Below are 21,601 nucleotides of genomic sequence, written 5' to 3'. Positions count from 1 at the left end.
TCGTGCGCTCAGCTTTTCCTCGGTGATGTGAGGATCATCCTGAGACCCAACCCGGTCTTTGCGCCAAGGGTTGTGGGCTTGTGTTCTCCCATTGACCTTTTCTGCCTCACAGGGTGAGCAGCGCCCAAATGTGGGCCAGTTTGTGTGATCCGCACTTATATGGATATGACGAGGAGCCTCAGGTGAAGCTATCAGCTGTTCATCTCCCCTGGCCAATCCCCGCTAGGGGAAGCCTGTTACTAAGCAACGCCTGTCACACTGGGTGGTGGAGGCTATTGCTTTGGCGTTCTAGTGTCAGGGTCTGCAGCTGCCTATGGGTCTGCGTGTACACTCGACTCGGGGTCTTGCCACATCCTGGGCTTTGTTCAATGTAGTGTCTGTTCAGGACATCTGTGCAGCAGCGAGTTGGACCTCGCCCCCTCACGTTTCACTTTTACATGCTGGACGTTTCTGCCCCGTGCGTGGCACGGGCGGTTTTACTATCCTGATGTGATCATTCTTCGGCCCTGGAGGCTAGTACCGCTCGATAAGCATGTCTGCACGACAGGAGTTTCCATATCCTATAGTGAGACGTCTCACAAAATATTATGAAATAGAACTTTAGGTTCTAACCCTGGTTCTATGAGTAACGTCTCACCAGACTACCCTTCTTGCTTGAATGAGGAGAAAAGGTGCACGTCTATCCGTGTCCTCCTTTTATAGGAGGTGAGTGACCCCCTAACGGACGGACGCGCTTCACCGGCCAATCAGGATTGGCAGATTGAAATAAATGCTTCTGAGGAATGCAGACAGAGGTTGCATTCCATAGTGAGACATCTCACTATGGCACACAACCTCTGTCTGCATTCCTGAATTCTGGGGTTACAGTATATACATAACCTAAAGTTTTTATGCAGGGATGGGCAACCCTATCTGATCCGAGGGCCAGGTTATCGACATTTATGTCAGCGTTAGAATACTGATTGATCTGAGCATTAATACAGGGGGGAAACAGTGGTGGTTTTGCTATTCTTTTGTGTTTTTGTTGTAAATTTGTGTATCTTTCTGTCATTTGTTGCATTTATGTTGTCGATTTTTGCGATTTTGGGGTCACTTTCTGTTTTTTCCTGTCATTTTGTGTAATTGTGTCTTTGGAGCTATTCTGTTGTGTGTTAGTTTTTCGAGTTTTCGTAGTCATGTTTGTTTAAGTGGTTGTGTCTGGCTTCGTTGTCATTTTGTGTTTTATGAGTCTTTTTTGTATTTTAGGAATTTCTTCTTTACTTTTGTCAATTTGTGTGTTTTGGGAGTTATTTTGTGTATTATGTTAGGCTTTAGATTTCTTCCAACTTTATGAAATGCAATTTCTGGGGATTCATGTTGTTTGTTTTTATCCATATTTTGCAGAATGCCTAGAAAAAATGTTAAAATGATCCACTCAAAAAAAAATATTTATCAACCTATAATTAGCTATTAGAGATGAGACATCTTATTACTATGAATCCATTGATTTTTTTTCCCCCTGCCCATTCTTTTAAGACAGAGCCACTTTTCCTCACTTTCTAGAAAAAAAACAGTGAACCCTTGACAGAAAAACAAAGACTGAACGGTCCAGTCAAGTGAGTTCAAATCTTTTAGAAAGGATCAAATCAATAAGTGTTTTCAACAGTGTCACACTGTCAACCCTCAAACACAAAAAATCATTTAAACTGAGGCTAGCTATTGACCTGAGCGCAATGATTTATTTACAAAACAAGATTGCAATGAAATGTGTCACCAACTACGGACAGGAGCGCCGTGTTCACTGTTCATCCACAGGAAGAAACCTGCACTTTCCCACGTGTACATATAGCGTTGTCCTTTGCAAACATCTCAATAACAATGATGAACTAACCTTTCAATAACAATGTGCATTCAATCAATAAAACAAGTGATGCAGGAACCCAGTGCAGTTTATTGATGGACTCATTACTTGGTGTGCAACAGTAAAATTTATTTTCATCATTGTTCAACAAAAGCCTTTAAAAAGTGAGAGGACTGCACGTTTTTCATTACATGCAAAATTGCCTTCCATCAAAAAGCTAGGAGAACAAACTCCAGCATTGGTTCAAACCCACATTCAGTCTACTGTGTTTCCATGGCTGCATGCACCTGTTGTTATCAACTGCAGACATTTAAAGACACTAATTCATACAAAAAAAAAAAAAACACAGATTTTATTATTCAAGGGGTTTCTTTGACTGACAGCTACCCACACAAGAGCAGAAATACCTTTCAACACACAAAAGTAAAATAGAAACACAGACACACACACAGACATGCACCCCTTTCAGTCGAACACACAGGAGAATGATGAGACACTAATGACAGAGGGTTGTGCTCTGCTCTGATCAGAGCAGGAGGTCCAGGACTGAGGGCAGAAGCTTGGCCAACTCCGACTCAACGTTGGCCAACTGAGTGACAGGGTTACCACGGAGATCAAGGCGCTTTAGCCTCGGGCACGAAGTCAGCGGCTCTAGATCCGCCAATGTTGCTATTTCTGCATTTCTGAGTTAATGAAATAAAAGCCTTCCATGTGCACTTTGATGAGTCAACAATAAAAGACCCCAGGATCTAATACCAAGGCTGGTAGGAAAGTAAGAGCCTGTTGCTTTAAGACCTTTCCAGTGTAAGTGCAGCAAATGTATTTCATTGCCTCTGAAAAATGATTATAAAAAAACAAACTTGAGTCCAGCCACACTGTCTTGTGTAAGAGGAAGATGTGAGTCACTCATAACATGTGGCTCATCTCCTCCTAATGTAGGTGACTTTTTATATTGAAACTGTTTTCAAATCACTTACCCTCACTTCTGAGTCAAGTGTGTGCTCAGCTGAGGATTTGCACAACTACTGCCCTCCACTAAAAGCACCAAGGCAATTTCCAGGCAAAGATTTTACCCTGTTGCAGATGTTGTTCCTACAATGTTAAACACGTACAGGTGTGATAAAACTGGTAGACGTCATTGAACGCACTCCTTTAGAAATTATGTTAGGTAATACGTAATTAAAATCAACAATTTATATGAAATGGACCAAACGCAATAAGAACACATAAGGCCTGAATTAATGCAGAGATAACTGGGAGTGTCCCAGTCCAATATCAATATTGGAAATTGGATTGATTTCAGTTATAAAATGGCGTTATTCCGGCCTACATCTGAAATTGCCGATATTATTACTCCAATACAAGCAGTCCATTCCAGACTTCGCTCCAGCATTTCTTTACCATCAGAACTAAAAACTGACTGAATTAAATGAAAAAAAAAACCAAACTCAAATTAAATTGAAATGTTGTTTTTAGCACTTTAAAAATCTAATTTGGTGTTATTGGTTTTGAGGTTATATTCTTAAATTTAAGTTAAACTAGTCTCTATTTGCTCCTTTCAAATGTTTTATTTATGTATTTATTTTTTAACTATTATTGGATTCAATGATGTTATTTCAGGGTCTTCTAAATAAGGTTCTATTTATTTTATTAAATTGTAGAATATTATTTAGTTTAAGGTTAAAATGTATGTAACCCATTGTTTTATAACAAATGGGTCAGTTTTTCTCATACCTACTGTTGCTGACTATTGTTCTTATAGTAACATAACTTGACCAAGCCTTTTCTAACATTTGAAACTACAAAATAACTAATAAACGTACGTATGATTTGTGCCGATTTCTGATCAGACTGTTATCGGTATTGGCCAATACTTAAGGCTGCAATATCGGTATCGTATTGGAAGTTCAAAAGTGGGATCAGCGCACCCCTCGAGATGGGCATGATGTATTTAAACTTTTTCTATAAGTGTTCTGTATATGCACACCTTGTCAATTGAATAAAATAAATATTCCCATTCCTTTGGTACCAAATGTAAGTGTAGATAATTAGATACTAGCATGATCAGTTAGCATGACTAGCTAGATACTGGTTACTACTTCTTTCTTGGTTACTATGTATTGCAACCAACTTCAATAGGTGCATATCACCTTATTTAATGACTTTCAATACCAGTAACTAATAATAATAATAATGTAATAATAACAAGAAGACATTGTCATCAACATCCCCTACCAGATTGGTTGTCGTTATAACGCACAACCTTTTCCTAAATGTCCTAAATCTAAGAACTTAGTCATTCTATATTCTGATGTGAATATTTTCTTATGTATACATCTAACTATCTTAAACGGTTTCTAAGAAAAGCTGTCCCTTTGAAGATACTTTGAACAGAGTAAAGAAAAACGGAACAAGGGCAATAACTCAGGAAAAAATAGTTGAGCGCTTCTCATTTTCGGACTCCATCAAGGTACTGATACCATGAAGCCAAACACCAAATTTGGTTTTCCTATCTTAAACGGTTTCTGAGAAAAGCTGTCCCCTTTAACTCAGACAGACGGACTGACATAGCTCAAACCTGTATCACCCTTCACACTTTGTGGTGGGGGATAATTATAACTACCAAACTAATTGTGCTGGACGGGGCTTGTTCTGAGGCACTGGGAAATGTAAGTGTTTTTCATAGAAAGTTCATACAAAAAGCACGAAGCTACATCTGAACTTCCTGCTTATACAGTATATTATTGGATTAAAATAACATGTTTAGCTGAGCAGAACCTTAGCAGAAAATGACCTTCACGTAAATTGAAAACACATAAGCTGCTGAGGAAGGCTGCTCTTTCTGGGAGCGTTTGCGGCAGGTAATTCAGATTCCATTTACTGTCCAACATCTCAAGATTTCCTGATTGCATAAAAAGTAACCTGCCTATGCATATGAATGGCTAACCTCTAAAACAGACCATGTGGAAATCCCAAAGACAGAAGCCAGGTATGAACAGAAAGACTTCAGTTGAATTATTGTAATTTGTGAGTGATAAATGTGTAAATATTCGGAAATTGCTTTTCCTTGGGAAAGAAATGACTATTCTTAACACACACATGTCATAGGAAAAACTGCATGTCAATGTATACAATTACTTCAATGGGGGCGTATATAGACTTCTTGACCAGCTGTGATGAAAATGCAGTGCCATGTTTAATAAAGTATAGCATTTATAAACAGTGAGCTTTACTATTATGGAAGGCACTCTGAATACATGAAGTCATTAGTAGACTGGTCTAGCTCGGTTGTTGACATAGTGATTGTGTGACAGCCTCACAAATCTCAATAGTAAGGATACTGTTGTCCTTCAGGATGACTGCCTCCAGTTTAGGCAGGTGATACAGTCCCTCCAGGTTTCCTATGGAGTTATTATCAGCTTCCAACACCTGCAGGTGAGATGTTTTATATACACACTTGTGCTTGAATCCACACATTAAACACTCTGCACGGAGACACAGCAGTGAGTTGGTTTTTTACCTCCAGGCAACGCAACATGGCAAACTGAGGTGGCAGGCACAGCAGCTGATTGCAGGAGAGATTGATGTGTGTAACCAATACAAGCTGGTCTAAGTGGCACAGAGTGGACAGATTCTGTTTGAAGAAAGTGAAAGCATTCAGTTTTTTTCAAAAAAAGTTTTCAAGTCAGCGTTCTCAACAGGAATTGTTCACAGTGTGGGGGGTTTGCGTGGCACACAAGCGAGTGTAGTAGGGGGGTCATGGGGCATCCACCACGGAATATTTTGAAATTTAATACTCTCTTTATTCAATCTAAAATGCTCCAAATTTTTGTTAATAAAGCTAAAGTTGTTGTTTTTTTTTTATCTTTGTTCCAGCCTTACTTTAAAGCCCAATGTTATTTGTTGAATTGATGAAGGTCATAATGAATATAGCAAGGTACTCATGCTTAATATAAGTCATCCACTAATAAATACTCACAGATATTGTATAGACAAGAAATACAATTTTATTCAAAAGACTAATTAAAAGATGCGCCTTTCACATTTAAATGAGGTATTATGTGCGACCGGCAGTAATATTGGGACTGTTATGTATTTATTTCTGGGTTATGCAGATTAAAACTGAAGTTTAAACAACACAAGCACTCCTGGAAGTCCCTTTGTGTCCAAGCGTGCAACAATTATTATGACGTTACCGATTAAGAAAGGAAAAAATCTACAAAAAAATGGGCGACATCACAGCGGAGGGCACATGTGTCAAACTCAAATGGTCTTAAGACCATCAAATTCAGCCTGCAGGACAATGTAAAAATGACAGAGAAAACATGAAGTATTGTATAAATTACTAAATAATCCAGTTGTAGTCATCTCAAATTCACCAATTCAATAAAATTCGACAATATTTTTAGGGGCTTGCATTTTTCCTGTGTTTAAATCACATGAATGCAGTCATTTTAATTGCACATTGTAGAAAGAACTCTCAATATTTCCACAAATCTTGCAATTTCTCACAAACAATTCCCGCAAAATTCCTCTAAATTACACAAAAAATAGTAACAAAATCGAGAATTTTTTAAGTGAATTGAACTGGTATTAAAAACTAGGTCACCTTTTCCTCACCTATATTCTGTGGCTCACTTGAGATCACACTGGTCTCTATTTGATCCCTGAACTAACATGAATTTTGCCCCTACACTCAACAGCGCTGGCGAGAACCCTGCAAGTGTTGAGTACTGCCCTTACCTTATCCGAAACGCTGAATACTCTGACTTCAGCATACTCCATTTTCAGAATAGTGTTTTCAATCATAAACTTGCTGCACAAGTCGCTGTAATACGCCGAGCGCATGGAGTCCACTTCCTGTTAAGAGACGGCGGCTACGTGAACTATCTGCGTACAGCTCATTACGTTCAAACAAGGCTGTGCTGATTGAGGATGGCACTTACTTTGAGTGTTTGGAAATGGGCGAGCATTTCCTTTTCATAACTTAAAGGGTCAAGCGCTCTCATCAGCAGGATAAGTGTGAGTAAGCACCCTTCCAACAAAAAACATAAAGGTCAGCACATGAACATCAATACACAGCACTGGGGATTGGATGGTGGTGTGTGTTCATGGTGCGCTCACATTTATTAAGAGGCTCCAACTCTTGAAGCTGTTGAACAGACTGTAGCTCTGACTGTAGCACAGAGTTCTTCTCCACTGACAGTTCACTTCTGCACAGAGGGAGGGGTCACATTCTGTTGGTTCTGGAGGGAATTAACTTAAGTTAAAAAAGAAAAAAAAATATACCTGAAGAGCTCCTGGTCAGTGGCAGAGTCCTGACACCAGCTTTCAGCATGACCTTTGGGAATAAACCATCATAATGAAATGTAACAAAGGGAGGGCAGTGGTACACTCTCCAGACTGTGAGGTCAGGAGATAATAGATAATTGGTTATTTCAGTGGTTCCCAAACAGTAATAAAAAAGATATGAGTGCAAAGACTGTTTAGATTTTTTACTATTTTTGACCAGGTCATTGATCCTGAAAAATATTTTTAAATACTACTACCAGAGTTGGGGTCAATTACATTTTTCAGTTACAACTACAGTTTAAATGACCCATGTTCAATTACAATTAAATTTCGCTAACAGTTACCAAATAAATTCCAGTTATTTTTTTACCCTCAGAAAGTCAATTACAATTACATTCTCAAATAATAAAGTTCAATTACAAGTCATCACAATTACTGACCCTGAAATAAATGACCTAATAAAAGTAAACTTTCTTCTTGTGTTAGCATCTCTAATGATAACGGGTCCTAAATCAGATATAAAATACATAAAAACCAAAAACATCAATCATCTAATTTATTTCCTATGTATTGGTTACCTTGTTTTAATATTTTTGTTGTGGGTGTCTGAGCCTTTTTTGTGTCAATATACCGTAAGATTTTTTTTTTTTTTAATTGGTAAAATGTGGGAAAACTTGATATGAAACATTTTAATAATTGTTAACTACATACTGTATGTGTGGAACTGTACATGGAACTCTAACATGGTTCCCCAGTTTTGCAGTAAATTATAATGGAATTTTTTATTGAATTTTCATGGCAATTCCAATTACAAAGTCAATTATCGGAACTCAATTACAATGTAATTACGATTACGCCAGCGACCAATTCTCTAAATTATAATTACGCTATAATTGCATTTATCAAGTTACGCAATTGCAATTATAATTGACCACAACCCTGACAACTATTACTAAAAAATATGTGATTGTACATTTTCTGTTATTTTTTTATCAGAATCAGAATCCTTTTTATTTGTCATTGTACAAGAAAAGCACAACAACATTTTTTAAAAATAGTGCAAAAGATGTAGGCAATACATTTTTTTTTTTTTTAAATACTTTTTATAGCGTTTCATGAAAGGAATCACAATTTTGAGGACACATTTTTCAAACACCTTTTGTTGAAATTTTAGGGGGGCCTGAAAACGTGTTAATTTTCAAAGGAGGGCGCAACAGAAAAGGTTTGGGAACCACTGGGGTATTTAATCAAAAACCAACATTTTGGATTTACATTTTTTTGTGAACTACAGCCAGACTCACTTTCTTTCTTTTATTGGACATTTGTATATACTTTTTTTTTTTATAACAAATCAGACAAACTGACAGCGATATTTAAGGTTAAAGCAGTGTTGAGAGGATAGAGTAATGCTAATAGATAAATTATTAAATGATTAAAAATGTTCAGGTTTTTTTTTTTTATCTTGAATGGTATTCTTTGATTTTATGCTAATTTAATCCATTAAAAGAAAAGGTATCAAACAAGCTTCTTTAGTGATTTTACTTCCAAGTCTCTAAAGCATATTTTGTGCACAGTACCCACAGTTTAGCCAGTGTTATTACTATCTAAATCTAAATTGAGGTGTAACCATATTTCTGATCCCAGCCTTCGTCTGAAAAGAACATGTAAAGCTGCATTAAATCACCTGTGAACAGCGTACAGTCCTTGCGAGAGTGTTTCTCAGTCCAGTGCACCGTCAGGTTGTGTTCATTGCTGATCTCACTTATCGTTCCAGGTGGAAGATTGCAGATCTGAGCAGGTGTTCAGGATCCAATTGGGTTTGCCAAAACATCATTACAAAACATTTCCCTCTGTGTTTTCTAAAGTCTAAAAATAATCAAATCATGTCAAACTGAAGAGAGACATTGGATGAAATGAGTGGAAGAAAAAAAATTGCCTGCACCTGGGACGCTGCGATAAACAGAAATCAAAAACAAAGAGAAGACGACAAATTTTCTTCCTGCATTGCTAAATTATAGCTTAAAAGGAAACTGAACAAGCTGGAACGATAAGGAGAGTGAAGACATGTTTGATACGTGGTCAATGGTTCAACGCTGCCTGGTTGAAAATCAAAGAATAGTTAATGTCCAGCATTATAATGATTATTTATGCCTGGGACAGAAGATAAGAACCACTACCTGACAACAAAAACACCAAGGTTTGATTGAAGGCTATGACTTCAGGGTTGATATCTCTACATATATTCATTTATTTATTAATTTTGACTAGGAATGAGATAATAAAAGTGCTGATTTTGTGATCTAACTTAAATTTAAAAAAAAAAAATCTTATTCAGTGCCCAGCGTTATGTCTGTTAGGTATCTTACCAGTGGACACTAACCTGACCTCCAAAAGGTGTTCTTGGGTAAAATGAATATGGGTGTCACAGTCCGATATCGGATATCGGTCAGATATCAGCCTGAAAACGAATGTCGGATTCAAATATTCGATTTTTTTTTCTTCACCAATTCATTTTTTCTTTATTTTATTCAAATGCAGAATACTGTAGATTAATGTAACCAATTGGTTAATAATAAATGGGCCCGTTTTTCTCATACCTACTGTTGCTGACTATTGTTCTCTGTTTGAGTAACATCACTTGATCAAACCTTTTCTAACATTCCACACCACAAAATAAGTCATTATATTTTTTTTTATTAAAGAAAGAAAAAAGTAATAAAAGTATGTATGATTCATGCTGATATCGGTATCGGCCGATATGCAAGGCTGCAATATCAGTGGTATCATATCGGATATGAAAAAGTTGTATCGGGATATCTCTAAAAATGAACCTTCTTAATGGGGTGTAGGTTGTGTTAAGGCATTGGAAGTCAAAGGAGAAAGTCAGCTTCAGGGAGTGGAGGGATTTGATGGCCAGGATGGCTTCCTTTAAATAGCTAATATACAAAATTAACAGTAACACAAAGGCTTTTAGATCTGTTTGGGGTCCCTATCTGGAAATGATTGGCAGAGATCATCATAATGATACTTGATGTTTAATGCTAATCCTCTTCTGTATACAGTACCATAAAATGCTGTGTGCTAAGTGAATGACTATGAGATATAATATTGAGAGACGACAATCTGTAATAAGTACGCTACTATTGCCAAAATGTATAAGAATGCTTTTTCTTTCATTCTTATTTATCATTTTTTTGTCTCTCTCTTCTTTGTTATTGCATGTATGCATGTGTGTACATATATATGCTTTGCTGTTTTGCCATTTGTTTTTTATGTTTGGGTTTTTTCTGTTCCGTTTCTTGTGACTTGCTTTGAAATTTGTACATGATTTGTAAATTTGTGGTGTTTGTTAAAGGTGAAAAACACAATAAAAAAACCATAATCGTAAAAAAAACAACAAAAAACATGTCTGCCTGCCTCTGCATGACAATTGGAATGAGGCTGTTTTCTATAGGTTAGTGCTCCAATATAATCTACTGCTTTTTGTTTTGAAACACAAAGGTTCACCTGCTCTATTTCCCTGTACTGGCTCCACAGAGACCCTGCTCTCTTTCCCATGTGACTTCTGTAATAGAATAATGGTGTTTCTCCACCACAGAGACTAACAATGGTTTGAGCACTCTATGACCCTTAAGTGGACAAAGCAGCTACAAAAATGGATGAATGCCTGATTTTTCACTGGAGTACATTAGTGTCTAGTAACATGCAGGGATTTATATTCTCCCCATGCCACGTTATAGGAAATCATCAACAGTTTCAGCTCCCTGCCTGACTGAACCAGCAGCTCTCCCCAACTCAGTGTGTGATTGACAAGTCATAACATTCAACGATATAGTTCTGACACTTTGTGCTTTTCCTTTACCAGTCTATATATCCTCGTCCTACCAGTGTGTGGCATCTATAGATTGATAGACAACCGCAGCAGACAGCTCAATCAGTGGCTGACTTGACAGCTGTAATTACATACAGTAGACTGAGCTCTACAACACAGTTCCTGCAGTATTAACCTGCCAATCTTTCAGTTGCAAAATTAAAGGATACCCAGACAGGGCTGTGTTTAAAGCGCGGGTGAATACTTTTCCATTCCACTGCGTGTGGCTGACCATCAAGGACCAGTAAAAGGCAGCCTGATTGCACCTAACAGAAGAAACGTCAGAAACAGTGAGTTCAGTGATTCAGTGGATGAAAAATCGTCATGACTGACAGCAAAACAGCAGAGACTGTCAACTCATTAACTCAGTGATTTATAGATAACATTAGGTACAATGAATGCTCAAATGCATACTTCACACAACAGCTGTAAGTCACGAGTGTTTGTGAGTACGCGCACGACTGTGTGTGTGCGCATGTGAGAGATACTTTTCTATTTCAGTTTCATCAGCATGAGCGGGGTTTAAATTAGCTTTATAGATGAACTTAACTTGTAAACAATGATGGTTATATATAGTTGGAGTTAAAGCCTCAATTTTTAATGTTTTTACCTTAAGTGTGAGTGAGGACTATTTAAACAGGAGTTAAAGTAACTTGTCACATCTAGTCACATTTGAAGATAAAGGTTCACTACAATGATCCTCACCTTTAATCCAGGTCACATTCTTCCCTCAACAACATATTTTATATTTTAGAAAGCCTATGGAGCGAAAATACTGTATTTATAGACGTTCAAAGAAGTGAAAACTGAAATGAACACAAACAACAAACTTGCTCTAATTGCTGATAAATGGACACGAGCAGCTAATGAAGTCTAGCTTCGGGTATGTCACTACATTAACTGTGGGACGAATAAAGAGGCTGAAATTAAAAATTTGTGGGTTTTTTTGTTTTTTAATCTGATTCATCGATTAATTTATAGACCGATTATTTGATTATAAAAATAATCGTTAGTCGCAGCGCTAATTTCTGTAAAAACTCCTGTTAAGTGAGAGACAGTTGTTTTGAACATACTGACATTGACTGGCCTAGAGAAGACGACCGCTACTTGCTCTTCCTCTCGGCTCACATGGAGGCAGCTTATCATTTCTTCAAGCTCTGCTGTTAAAGGAACAAAAGGCTCAGACAGGTGGAACATACGTTTCTGTCTCATGCAGGCAAACTGTGAACGTATGAAGTGATAGACAAACCTCTGCCTAACAGCCAGCGGTAGTAAAACCAAGCACTCTGATCATTGGGGTCAGTGAAGAAGGCATTTTGCACTAACTCGTACTCTAAGAGGAAAAGATGGGCAGATATTTTTTTAAAACCATTCAGAGAAAATGTTTGAGGAAGAGCCACACTGCCCTCTGTCTGCTGCTGTCGGGTGTTGTCGGTGAGCTCACCTTTCAGCAGCTGTTCCTCACACACGCGGTTGGATTTGGGAGACTCGGCTTGCATTGGGGGAAGTTCTGAAGCTGTTGTGTGCAGCAGCGGCAGTAAGGTGCTGCGGTAGTGCCAGCTGGAGTAGTTGGAAAAGTTGGAGCCGATAAGGCGATCAGTAAACTTCAGCTCCTGATCCACAGGCACGTTAAACATCTTCACCACCATCCGACGATAATCCCAGCAGTGGACTGATGGAAGTAGAACACATCATGAGAAGAGGATGGAAATACTGCAAGACATATCTGGAATGAAGCCGATGTCTCTTTGAGCCCAAACCCATTTCAACCCGACAGTATTCACATCCCTCCATGTAGAATGATCCGTTGAGAGATACAGGGTTCCCACACTTTTTTCACAATGATTTTTCAAAACTTTTCTAAATATTTACCAATTTAGTTCTGAACCTCTAAAATCTATTCAAGACCATTAGAGCGATAAAGGAGCGGGCTTTTCCAGTGTACTAGTGTAACAGAGGTCTGACAGTGTGCCACGGTTAGTAGCAAAAATGTGGCACAGGAAATGCAAGTTGTGTTCATCACTTATCTATCATTTAGCATCGTACAATGGAAGAATTGCCTTTAACACCTATACACCTGAATAACAATGCATCAGCTATTGAATGTAACTTTAAACAACAACTAAGTGCCGCCATGTTTAATTATAAGATCATAAGATTACAATTACAATTAGTAAACACTTTTATCCAAAAAGATGTACAACACAAGGTGTTAGGGTTAGGGTGATCGACCTATTCATCGGCCGGCCAATTTAATTGGCCGATTTGTTTTACGTGTATCGGCATCGGCCGATGCGCGCTACTGTATTCGCTGCAGAGAGCAGAGTGCAGAGCCCCTCCCCCCACTAGCAGAGCGTGAAGGAAGCTCTTCAACCACAACGGCAACTTTTAAACTTTCAAAGCATCTTTTAACTGTTTAACTTTGTTGTTTTTCCGTGGTTCCACGTGTTGTCGCAGTTATTATTATTTAACTAGCAGCTGGCTGGAGGTTTGGTGTGTGTGTTTTTCTCTCCCTCTCTGCTTCTCACTCAGCGGTGCACCGAGAAGAAGTTTTTTACTTTGAGAAGCAGTTTACTACTTGTTTGAATATTTAGTCCTGTTAATGTTGATGCAATTTAGAACAGAAACTTGATTTGTTTGGTTTGTTGCTTAATGCACATCTGACATCACATTATTTTCCTCTGCTAATTTATGTTCTGGGGTTGTGTTGGAATCGACTATTATTCATGGTTTATTTTTGTGTTTAATACTATAATTTTATATCTTTATATTCAATAATCCTGTTATTAAAATATATCTTCAGTCAGGCCAAATTTTGTCAAAGCAATTTTCAGGACAAGGACGATCAGTTCTCTTTCATAATATTTCATGAGATGTCTCACTATTTTTTACTTGTTCTTGTTCTACATCACCTGTTTTGATCATTTGTTAAATATTTTTTACTTGGCATCGTTCTACCTCTTCTTTGTTAATTTAAATAAATGTTCCTTTTTTAAAACTAGTATAGTGCCCTTCGGAAGTATGCATTTATGTGGGAGCATAAGTAGAGTTGTCAATTATGGCCAAATGAGTATGTGTTTGAAGGTTGGATGTAAAAGAGGTGTACATACTCTGTCATTTTATGTATATTTCTGTAATGTATGTTTTTTGGAGTCATTATGTGTATTTGTGTATCTTTCTGTTGTGTTTTTGAGCATTTTCTTGAATAAATGTGTTTTTTTTTTTTGTTTGTTTTTTTAGTTTTTTGGAGTCATGTGTATTTTTTGTATCTTTCTGTTGTGTTTTTGTGCATTTTTTTGTATAATTATTGTTTTTGTTGCCATTGTCGTGTGATTCTGGAGTCATTGTGTATTTTTTGTGTAAATATGTTTGTGTATTTTCAGCCATTTTCATATTTTTGTTGTATTTTTCTGTAATGTATGTTTTTTGGAAGTCATCATTATGTGCATTTTTTGTATAAATGTTTTTGGTAGCTGTGAAATATTTGAGACGCTGATAACCAAACTCCATAGGCATTGTAGCGCCAAATAGGAAAAACAACAAAACTGCGCAAAACAAAACATAAAGCTCCAAACTACATGAGTGAGTAATTTGGCTGTCTTTTTTAAAAAACAAAAATCACTGTTTACCTTCGAACCGAGTGGTCAGAGCTTAACTTCCATGCGCGGCACCACCAAGAACAAACAGTTTTCCAGATGGAGTATTGAACGGGTTGAGTTCAATACCGACTATAGTGAAACAGCACGTTAGTGAGCAATTACACAAACAGTTATATGGTTTAAACAATGGGAAACTTGTCTGTAAAAGACTCACCAGTGGCTGACGGTTTCAAATGACCTATTCAGAGAGCTCCCGTTTTTGAAAAGCGATGACAGCACGGCAGGCACAGAGATGGAGACGGAAAAGGAAGGGTACTTTTTTATTTTCTTTTAAGAGGAAGTGGACTTTGTGACCCGCGACTTAAAGGAAGTTTGGGATCACAGGGATAATTTTAAATAACCATGAAATATTAACTTAAATAACTTTTATCAGTACAAAAACATTTTCAACATTGACTTTTTTTTTTGTTTTTTAACCCAAACAAACTGCGACTCAGTGACGTCATGAACCAGGAACCGGAAGTAGCGCGCACAATACCACGATCATTATTGTAGGGGCCGTAATCTTAAAATTAAGGTTTTGAACGTTTTGCAATACACCAAATTACTCCAAAATAATAGATGCACACACTCGGGGTATTTGGAAGCCGTTGACAAAGTTTCAGGTCAAACTGGCACCGCGTCGGGGAGATATTTGCTCCACACACATGCACACAGACGTTCCTTGTATTTATAGATAGATTGAGACTTGTACCATTTGTTAAAATCATTGTGCAATTTTTATGATGTAAATTGAGGGAGCAAAAGTAGTATCGGCTCCAAATAACGGCCCTAAAAAATCCATATCGGTCGATCCCTAGTTAAGGGACTTGCTTGACCTCACTCTGAGATAACACTTAACATCTTTGGAGTTTAATATATTTTAAACATTTAAATAAAATAGGCTATGTTTTCAAAACTTTTCTAAAACAGTTAAATTATTCCATGACTTTCCAAGACTAGAAAATCGTTTTTTCAAATTCTTTAACATTTCCAGAAATTTCATGACCATGGTGACCCTGGAGAAATACTAGTGCAGAGACCGTAGGAAGTATGTATTGCTATAGAAAAGTGGGAGGTTAAATAGCTTTTTCATGGATGGCCAAATGAGGTTGTGTTTGAAGGTGGGACGTCAGGGACATTTAGGTTTGTTGTGAAATGTGTAGAGTGATAACTATTGTGTTTTCATATATTTTGGCTTTTAGCAAGGACACTGTAGAAAGTTGAACCCCATCTCTTCCGATTCCAGCTTGTTGTCCTAGCGGATCTGGATCTCCTCAGACCAGAACAAACTCAGTCCGGACTCGTTTAGTATGATCCTGATCCGCAGAGATATTTGAGGAACAGACAGACATTATTTTTTACTTTGGGGGCAGCACAAAATCAGACTGACGGCCACATGTGGCTCCCGAGCCGCCAGTTGTGAAGGCCTGCAGTGAATACTAAAACATTTTTCTTTAAAGAAACGTAACTATTTAGAACTTTTTCATGTGTGTTTCTTTAGTTGAGTGACTTATTTTTCTGTATGTGAAAGAATGTGATACCACCAGCGTCAGCATTTCGTTTGTTTGTGCTTGAGCTTCCCCTAGTGTCATGAATGTAGAGGTGCAGAAGTTTTCTTTTCCACAATAAAGTAACTTTAACCATTGAAAGGTTTGATGATATTTTAATAGAATCAATAAAAACATAAAAAAAAAAAGAGAGAAATTTTTTTGAAAGTGTTTTGTTTTTTGTTTTGGTGGCCGTAATGACGTAGAAATTAAAAACCAAAGAAGACCAACTATACCCGCTTTGTATGTTTATCTGTTGTTTACCGTGTGTTAACGAAACAATGTGTGAATTTGATCAGTGTGCTGGACTACGAAGCTTGCTGGAGCTTAATTACTATGGCAATTAATGATGAACAACTAACCCCGCCCCACCTCCTGACCAATCAGATATCTTAGAAAATGACCTGCCCATTGATAGAAGATTGTGGTTGGTGCAGATCTGACAGCTGTGTTTAGGAAAGGAGATCATTAATTATAAATGCAATCCTTTCATTTCCCGATGACGTGCTTTAGGAAAGATATAGATTTATATCTAATGGACTGATCTATAGTCAGCTGATGAAGCCTGTGTGTCGATCGTATGCACGAACAGGTGAAATCATTCATTCATTCATTCAACGCTGAGGCTGACACCATCAGCAAGAACATACAATTAAACAATGTATTGTCATCCCAGTGTGTGTGATAAATAGGTCTTGAATCAAAAAGCGTGTGTGCTGTAATAAAGGGAAACTGATCAGAGTGCTTTTAAACATTAACAGTGTCAGCAGCTTCCTGCCTGGGTTCTTTCATACCTGCCTTTGATGCAACAACAGTGTTGTCTTTGGGTCTGAATTATGGATTTTAATTATAATAATAATTTTAATCTTAAGCAACCTGGTCGGTACCAAGTTATGAAGATCTGATTGCTCCGCCTAGTAATGCTCTTTACTGTCATCATGGATTTAAATTCATCATATTTATTTAACATCATAAGCTGTTCCTCCATTCATTGTAAAGACGCTCGCTCTGCCAGGTTCTCCATTGATTGGTCAGACACTGCAATCTTCAACCCTTTTATGGGCACACGCACGTATCGAGGGTGAAATCATTTGGCTTGAATTAGCGTGTTGTGATCGACGTTAATAGTTCAGCTCCTGTCTGACAGGGAATGTTTGGTTAGTAGAAGCCAGCTAACAGAGATTCATCCAATCTAGATTTGTTGTATAGGCCCTTCGTGACAAACAAACATCCACATGCCCACTGAGGAAATGCTGAATCAGCATGGAGACATGTTTGATCTGTGTGGAAGAACAACAAGGTGCATGTGGCTCAGACGCCCCTCCCCCCTCTCATGTCAGGTCTAACGTTCAAAATATAATTGAAATAAATGTTTTGCAACATAATCACCAAATAAGTCCAAAATAATGGATGCACACACTCGGGCTATGTGAACCATGTTAAAGAGGGTGCTATTCGCTGTGCGCGCATGCACGCACACACACACATCCCTTGTATTTATAGATAGATGACAAGTAGCTTCATGTGCTACGTGTGGTTGAAGCACACTGTTTATATTGAATGGGGATTTTGGGTTACAAAGTGGAGGATGCACACAGGCAACATCGGGGGCAGCTAAGAGGCAGGTAACAGGTTACCTGGAAATTCATTACTCACAGTTGCGGTCGTCCAGGCTCAAACAGCGGTCGCACAGGCTGAGCTCTCTGGCCCAGTCGGGCCGAGGCAAACGGGCCGACACCCAACTCCTGTGGTGCCAACTGCCGTAAGACTTGGGGTTGACCTTCAAGCAAGACTCCAGAAACAGGAGCTCCGCCTCATAAATCTTCTGCACTTCATCCACTTCCCTGCAGGAATAATAAAAAACAAAAAGGATAAAATGACTTCTGTCAAATAATAATGTACAGGTGTGAATAGATTTACCATCCATCTGTAATAAATGATGATTAATCACATCTAGTGAAACATCAAGTTATTGCACAGATATTGTGTTTTATTCTGAAAGTCACTTTCAAAATAAATCTGAGTATGTTGGAAGGTCACTCCTTCACATGTCTTGCTCCTCTTTTAAAGAATCTGACCACTGCAACTCAGGAGCATCACATAACAACAGCAGTTCTGGAGACGCCCGACGCTGTTGTCGAGCACTTTTACAATTCATTCAAATCAATAACTGTAGTACATGCTTCATTTTTTTGGCTTGAAAAAGGACATCACTTCTACTAAAAACGGTTGTGATGGAAAGATGTGTTACGCACTTCACAGTTTCCAGATGCATCAAGATTTCTCTTCTGTAGTTCCAAAGAGTAGCAAAGTCAGGGTTGGAGGAAAGGAGTTGCTGAGTCAGCTGAAGAGCCTCATCATCAAACACGCCTTCCTTTCTCTGACAATGGAAACCAGAGGGGAAATAAATACATTTACAATACACACTTTTGAGTCTATCTGCACCGTAAACAGAGTAAGCTTCTTTTTTTTTTTTTGCAAATAAACAAAATATTGATTTTTTTTTTTTTTTTTTTAGAGACACCTTTGGTCATTTAACCAGATGGTCTTTAGCAGAATAAATAATCCATATTGGTGATGTTTGTCTCAATCTACTACACTTTAGTAAGGGCTGTGTGTGCATCATAATAAAAACGAGCATGTGACAAATATTACAGCAGAGGTAGGCAAGTTTTATCTCAGCGGGGCCACAAAAATGTGTTTGTTTAATCAACACTCGTGATCATTTAGAATAATGAATGATCTGAGCCTTAATCCAGGAAAGAACAAAGAGTTTTTTTAATCATAATTTTGTGTTTTTTCTTTCATTCTGTGTATGTTTTTTTGTTGTCTTGCTCGTTGTCAGGCATTTTGTGCATTTCTGTAGTCATTTTGTGTATTTTTCCTGTAAAATATACAGTATGTTTTTTGGAGTCATATTGTGTATTTGTGCTGTTATTTTCCTTTTTTTTTTCTTTTTTTTTTTTAAGTAATTTTTCCCGTTTGTCAGTACTGTGGGTTTGCAGAGCCATTTTTCTTGTCTTTAGGTGTACTTTTTTTGTCATTTTGTGTATTACTATTGTCGTTTTGTTCATTTTTGTTGTAGTTTTCCGTGTGTTTTTGGGAGTATTTTCTGTGTTTTTCTCTTGTCTTTTACTGTATATTCCTGCAATGTTGTAATTCTTTGTGTATGTATTAATCTTGCTCTTGTTTTGTGTATTTATTGTCATTTAGTACATACACTTTGGGGACCATTACACTTTTGATTGTAAGGAGTGCTCATTGCTGGTCTGAGTACAGGTTCTGTTTAAATACATAAATGAGTTTAACACCTTAGTAAAACAGCCATCACGTGCAGCTATGTATATCTTGAGCTTCTTCTCCCGCTCCTTTCTTTTCTCTTCCTCCTGCTGAGCTGTAGATTTAACCTTCACCCGACCATGCTGCAAAAGAATTATTCAAAATAAAAATGCAATTTAGTTCATATTAAATAATCAGTCTACACATCCCTGGTTTAAAACATTAAGATAAAAAACAATGTTAAAATGTGTAAGCAATGTGTCCAAGCATGAGTCACTTTAAGAAGTGGAACAAACACATGGATTTTATCCTATTCATTAGTTTTATTGTTTTCTTTTTCTTTTTTTCTCTCATGTACATTTATTAATGAATAGATAGATTATCAGATGAAATTGCATGATAAACTGGGAAGGGGTCAGGATTAAATAAGTTTATGCTTCATTCATTCATTATCAAGAGGAAATTTTGTGACAAGAGTGACACTTTTTTTTTGTTTTTTTGCAATGATTACATTTGATTTAAAAACAATTCACATCACTGACAAATATAACTATTCCCACAGTTAATTAAGAAAGTGGCATTATAACGATTTTTGTACTATCACTCTTGCACTACTACTGTATATACAGAATTTTTTTATGCTGCCAAGACCGTTTTGCCTTTGCACTATCATAACAAACTATATAGGAACTCATGCTGCTACTCCCACCTACACACTGTATTTATATATTAGTATTAGTTTTAGTATTTAGTATTTATATATTAGTATTAGTTTTAGTATTTAGTATTTATATATTAGTATTAGTTTTAGTATTTGGTATTAGTAAATGTTTTATCTGTTGTAAAAATTGTATGTCTACCTTTAGTATAGGAATGTCTTTTCTGTTGTGCCTGAGCACTTTATCTGTTCACCGTGGGAAGTGAGAAACGTCTTCTCGATTCCCTTGTATGTTTGTGCATGCAAAGGAATTGACAATAAAGCTGACTTTGACTTTGAAAGTGGTTTTCCTTTCACTGGATCTCAGAATATTATCATTAAAATTAAAGGAGAAAAGGTCCTGAAAACGTACCCATAGTCCCGGGGGCTATGGCTTCCTTTTCTACATAGGGATGGCCGAGTGGTCTAAGGTGCCGCATATAAGGATTCTTCCTTCCGCAAACGTGGGTTTGAATCCCACTTTTGTCATATATATTTTCATTTTAACATATTTACATGACAAATTCCACCTTTAAAACCACATATCTGACCAGAATAAACATTTTAAGGTATTTCCTGGGTTAGGGATAGGGCTAAAAATAAAAGGGTTAGCTAAAATAAAATATGAGCCAAAATACAACTGACGGATCTTAATGTCACGTGGAGCACCTATCACGTGACCTAAACTGGCCAATGGGGGGCGCTGCGTATGCATAGAGTGGCACGGATATTATTAATAATAATAATCCAAAATGAAACAAATTCATACTCAAATGGATTCATGCATTTCATCCTCGGCATACTCATCAAACAACTCACCATCTTCAGTGTTAGTGAACAAGTCTTCTTTATAGGTCTGTAGTAAAACATGAGAGAATACTGTCATTAGTTAATACCCCCAAATAACGCACGCACACAACAGATTTCACTAGAAATGAATACATGATAAAGATGAGTGCGGCAATGAGGTCCTGAGACAAAATAAATAAGAATAAACAAGCCTCTGTCAGTCTGTAGTTAGCTGCTCATTAGCTCAACACTGCACTCATTCACACATGACTGACTCAAGCAACAATTACACCCAAACAGTGAGAAACGAAAGATAAAACACACAACCTTCCTCACGCAGAACAACTTCAGTCTAAAATGAGCAGATTAGACCTCATGGTGACACTAACCTGCAGTCAGAGCCGTCTCTGTTTGTGAGGAGAAGCTTGATGTGTCATTTCACTACAGAACTACAACGTCGCGTTTCCGTCTCATGATTTACGTCATATTCAGCGCCACCACAGCCACCATGCTTTACCGCCCCCTGCTGGAGAGAAGGCGGAGCTGCAGCACAATAGAAAGAAGAGGTGACAGCACTGGGACAGACGTAAGACCAGAGGTGTAAGTACTCACGTTACTGTAACTGAGTTGCTTTTATGGGTAATT

At 37.6% G+C, this 21,601-nt stretch overlaps 1 protein-coding gene across 2 annotated transcripts; it reads right to left on the bottom strand.

Annotated features, from left to right (window-relative positions):
• Window positions 1-1,912: 1,912 nt before the first annotated feature.
• rabggta (Rab geranylgeranyltransferase subunit alpha) lies at window positions 1,913-21,426 on the bottom strand. Of its 2 annotated transcripts, none has more exons than XM_028445260.1 (17): window positions 21,346-21,426; window positions 20,987-21,023; window positions 19,503-19,613; window positions 18,447-18,571; window positions 17,848-18,035; window positions 12,448-12,675; window positions 12,253-12,336; window positions 12,081-12,163; window positions 11,174-11,269; window positions 8,817-8,922; window positions 7,130-7,181; window positions 6,965-7,053; window positions 6,787-6,875; window positions 6,584-6,700; window positions 5,361-5,474; window positions 5,182-5,269; window positions 1,913-2,515 (listed from the first exon to the last, which is right to left on the bottom strand). In XM_028445260.1, the coding sequence occupies exons 2-17, from the start codon at window positions 20,987-20,989 to the stop codon at window positions 2,367-2,369; spliced, it is 1,722 nt and encodes a 573-aa protein (XP_028301061.1). In that variant the 5' UTR covers window positions 20,990-21,023; window positions 21,346-21,426; the 3' UTR covers window positions 1,913-2,366. The 2 variants fall into 2 exon arrangements, with proteins under 2 accessions (XP_028301061.1, XP_028301062.1); XM_028445261.1 differs by having other exon boundaries at window positions 12,081-12,160.
• Window positions 21,427-21,601: the final 175 nt, after the last annotated feature.

Source organism: Gouania willdenowi, chromosome 4 (genome assembly GCF_900634775.1).
Source record: "Gouania willdenowi chromosome 4, fGouWil2.1, whole genome shotgun sequence".
NCBI classification, from domain to species: Eukaryota; Metazoa; Chordata; class Actinopteri; order Blenniiformes; family Gobiesocidae; genus Gouania; species Gouania willdenowi.
This window is presented reverse-complemented; position numbering and strand designations above follow the sequence as displayed.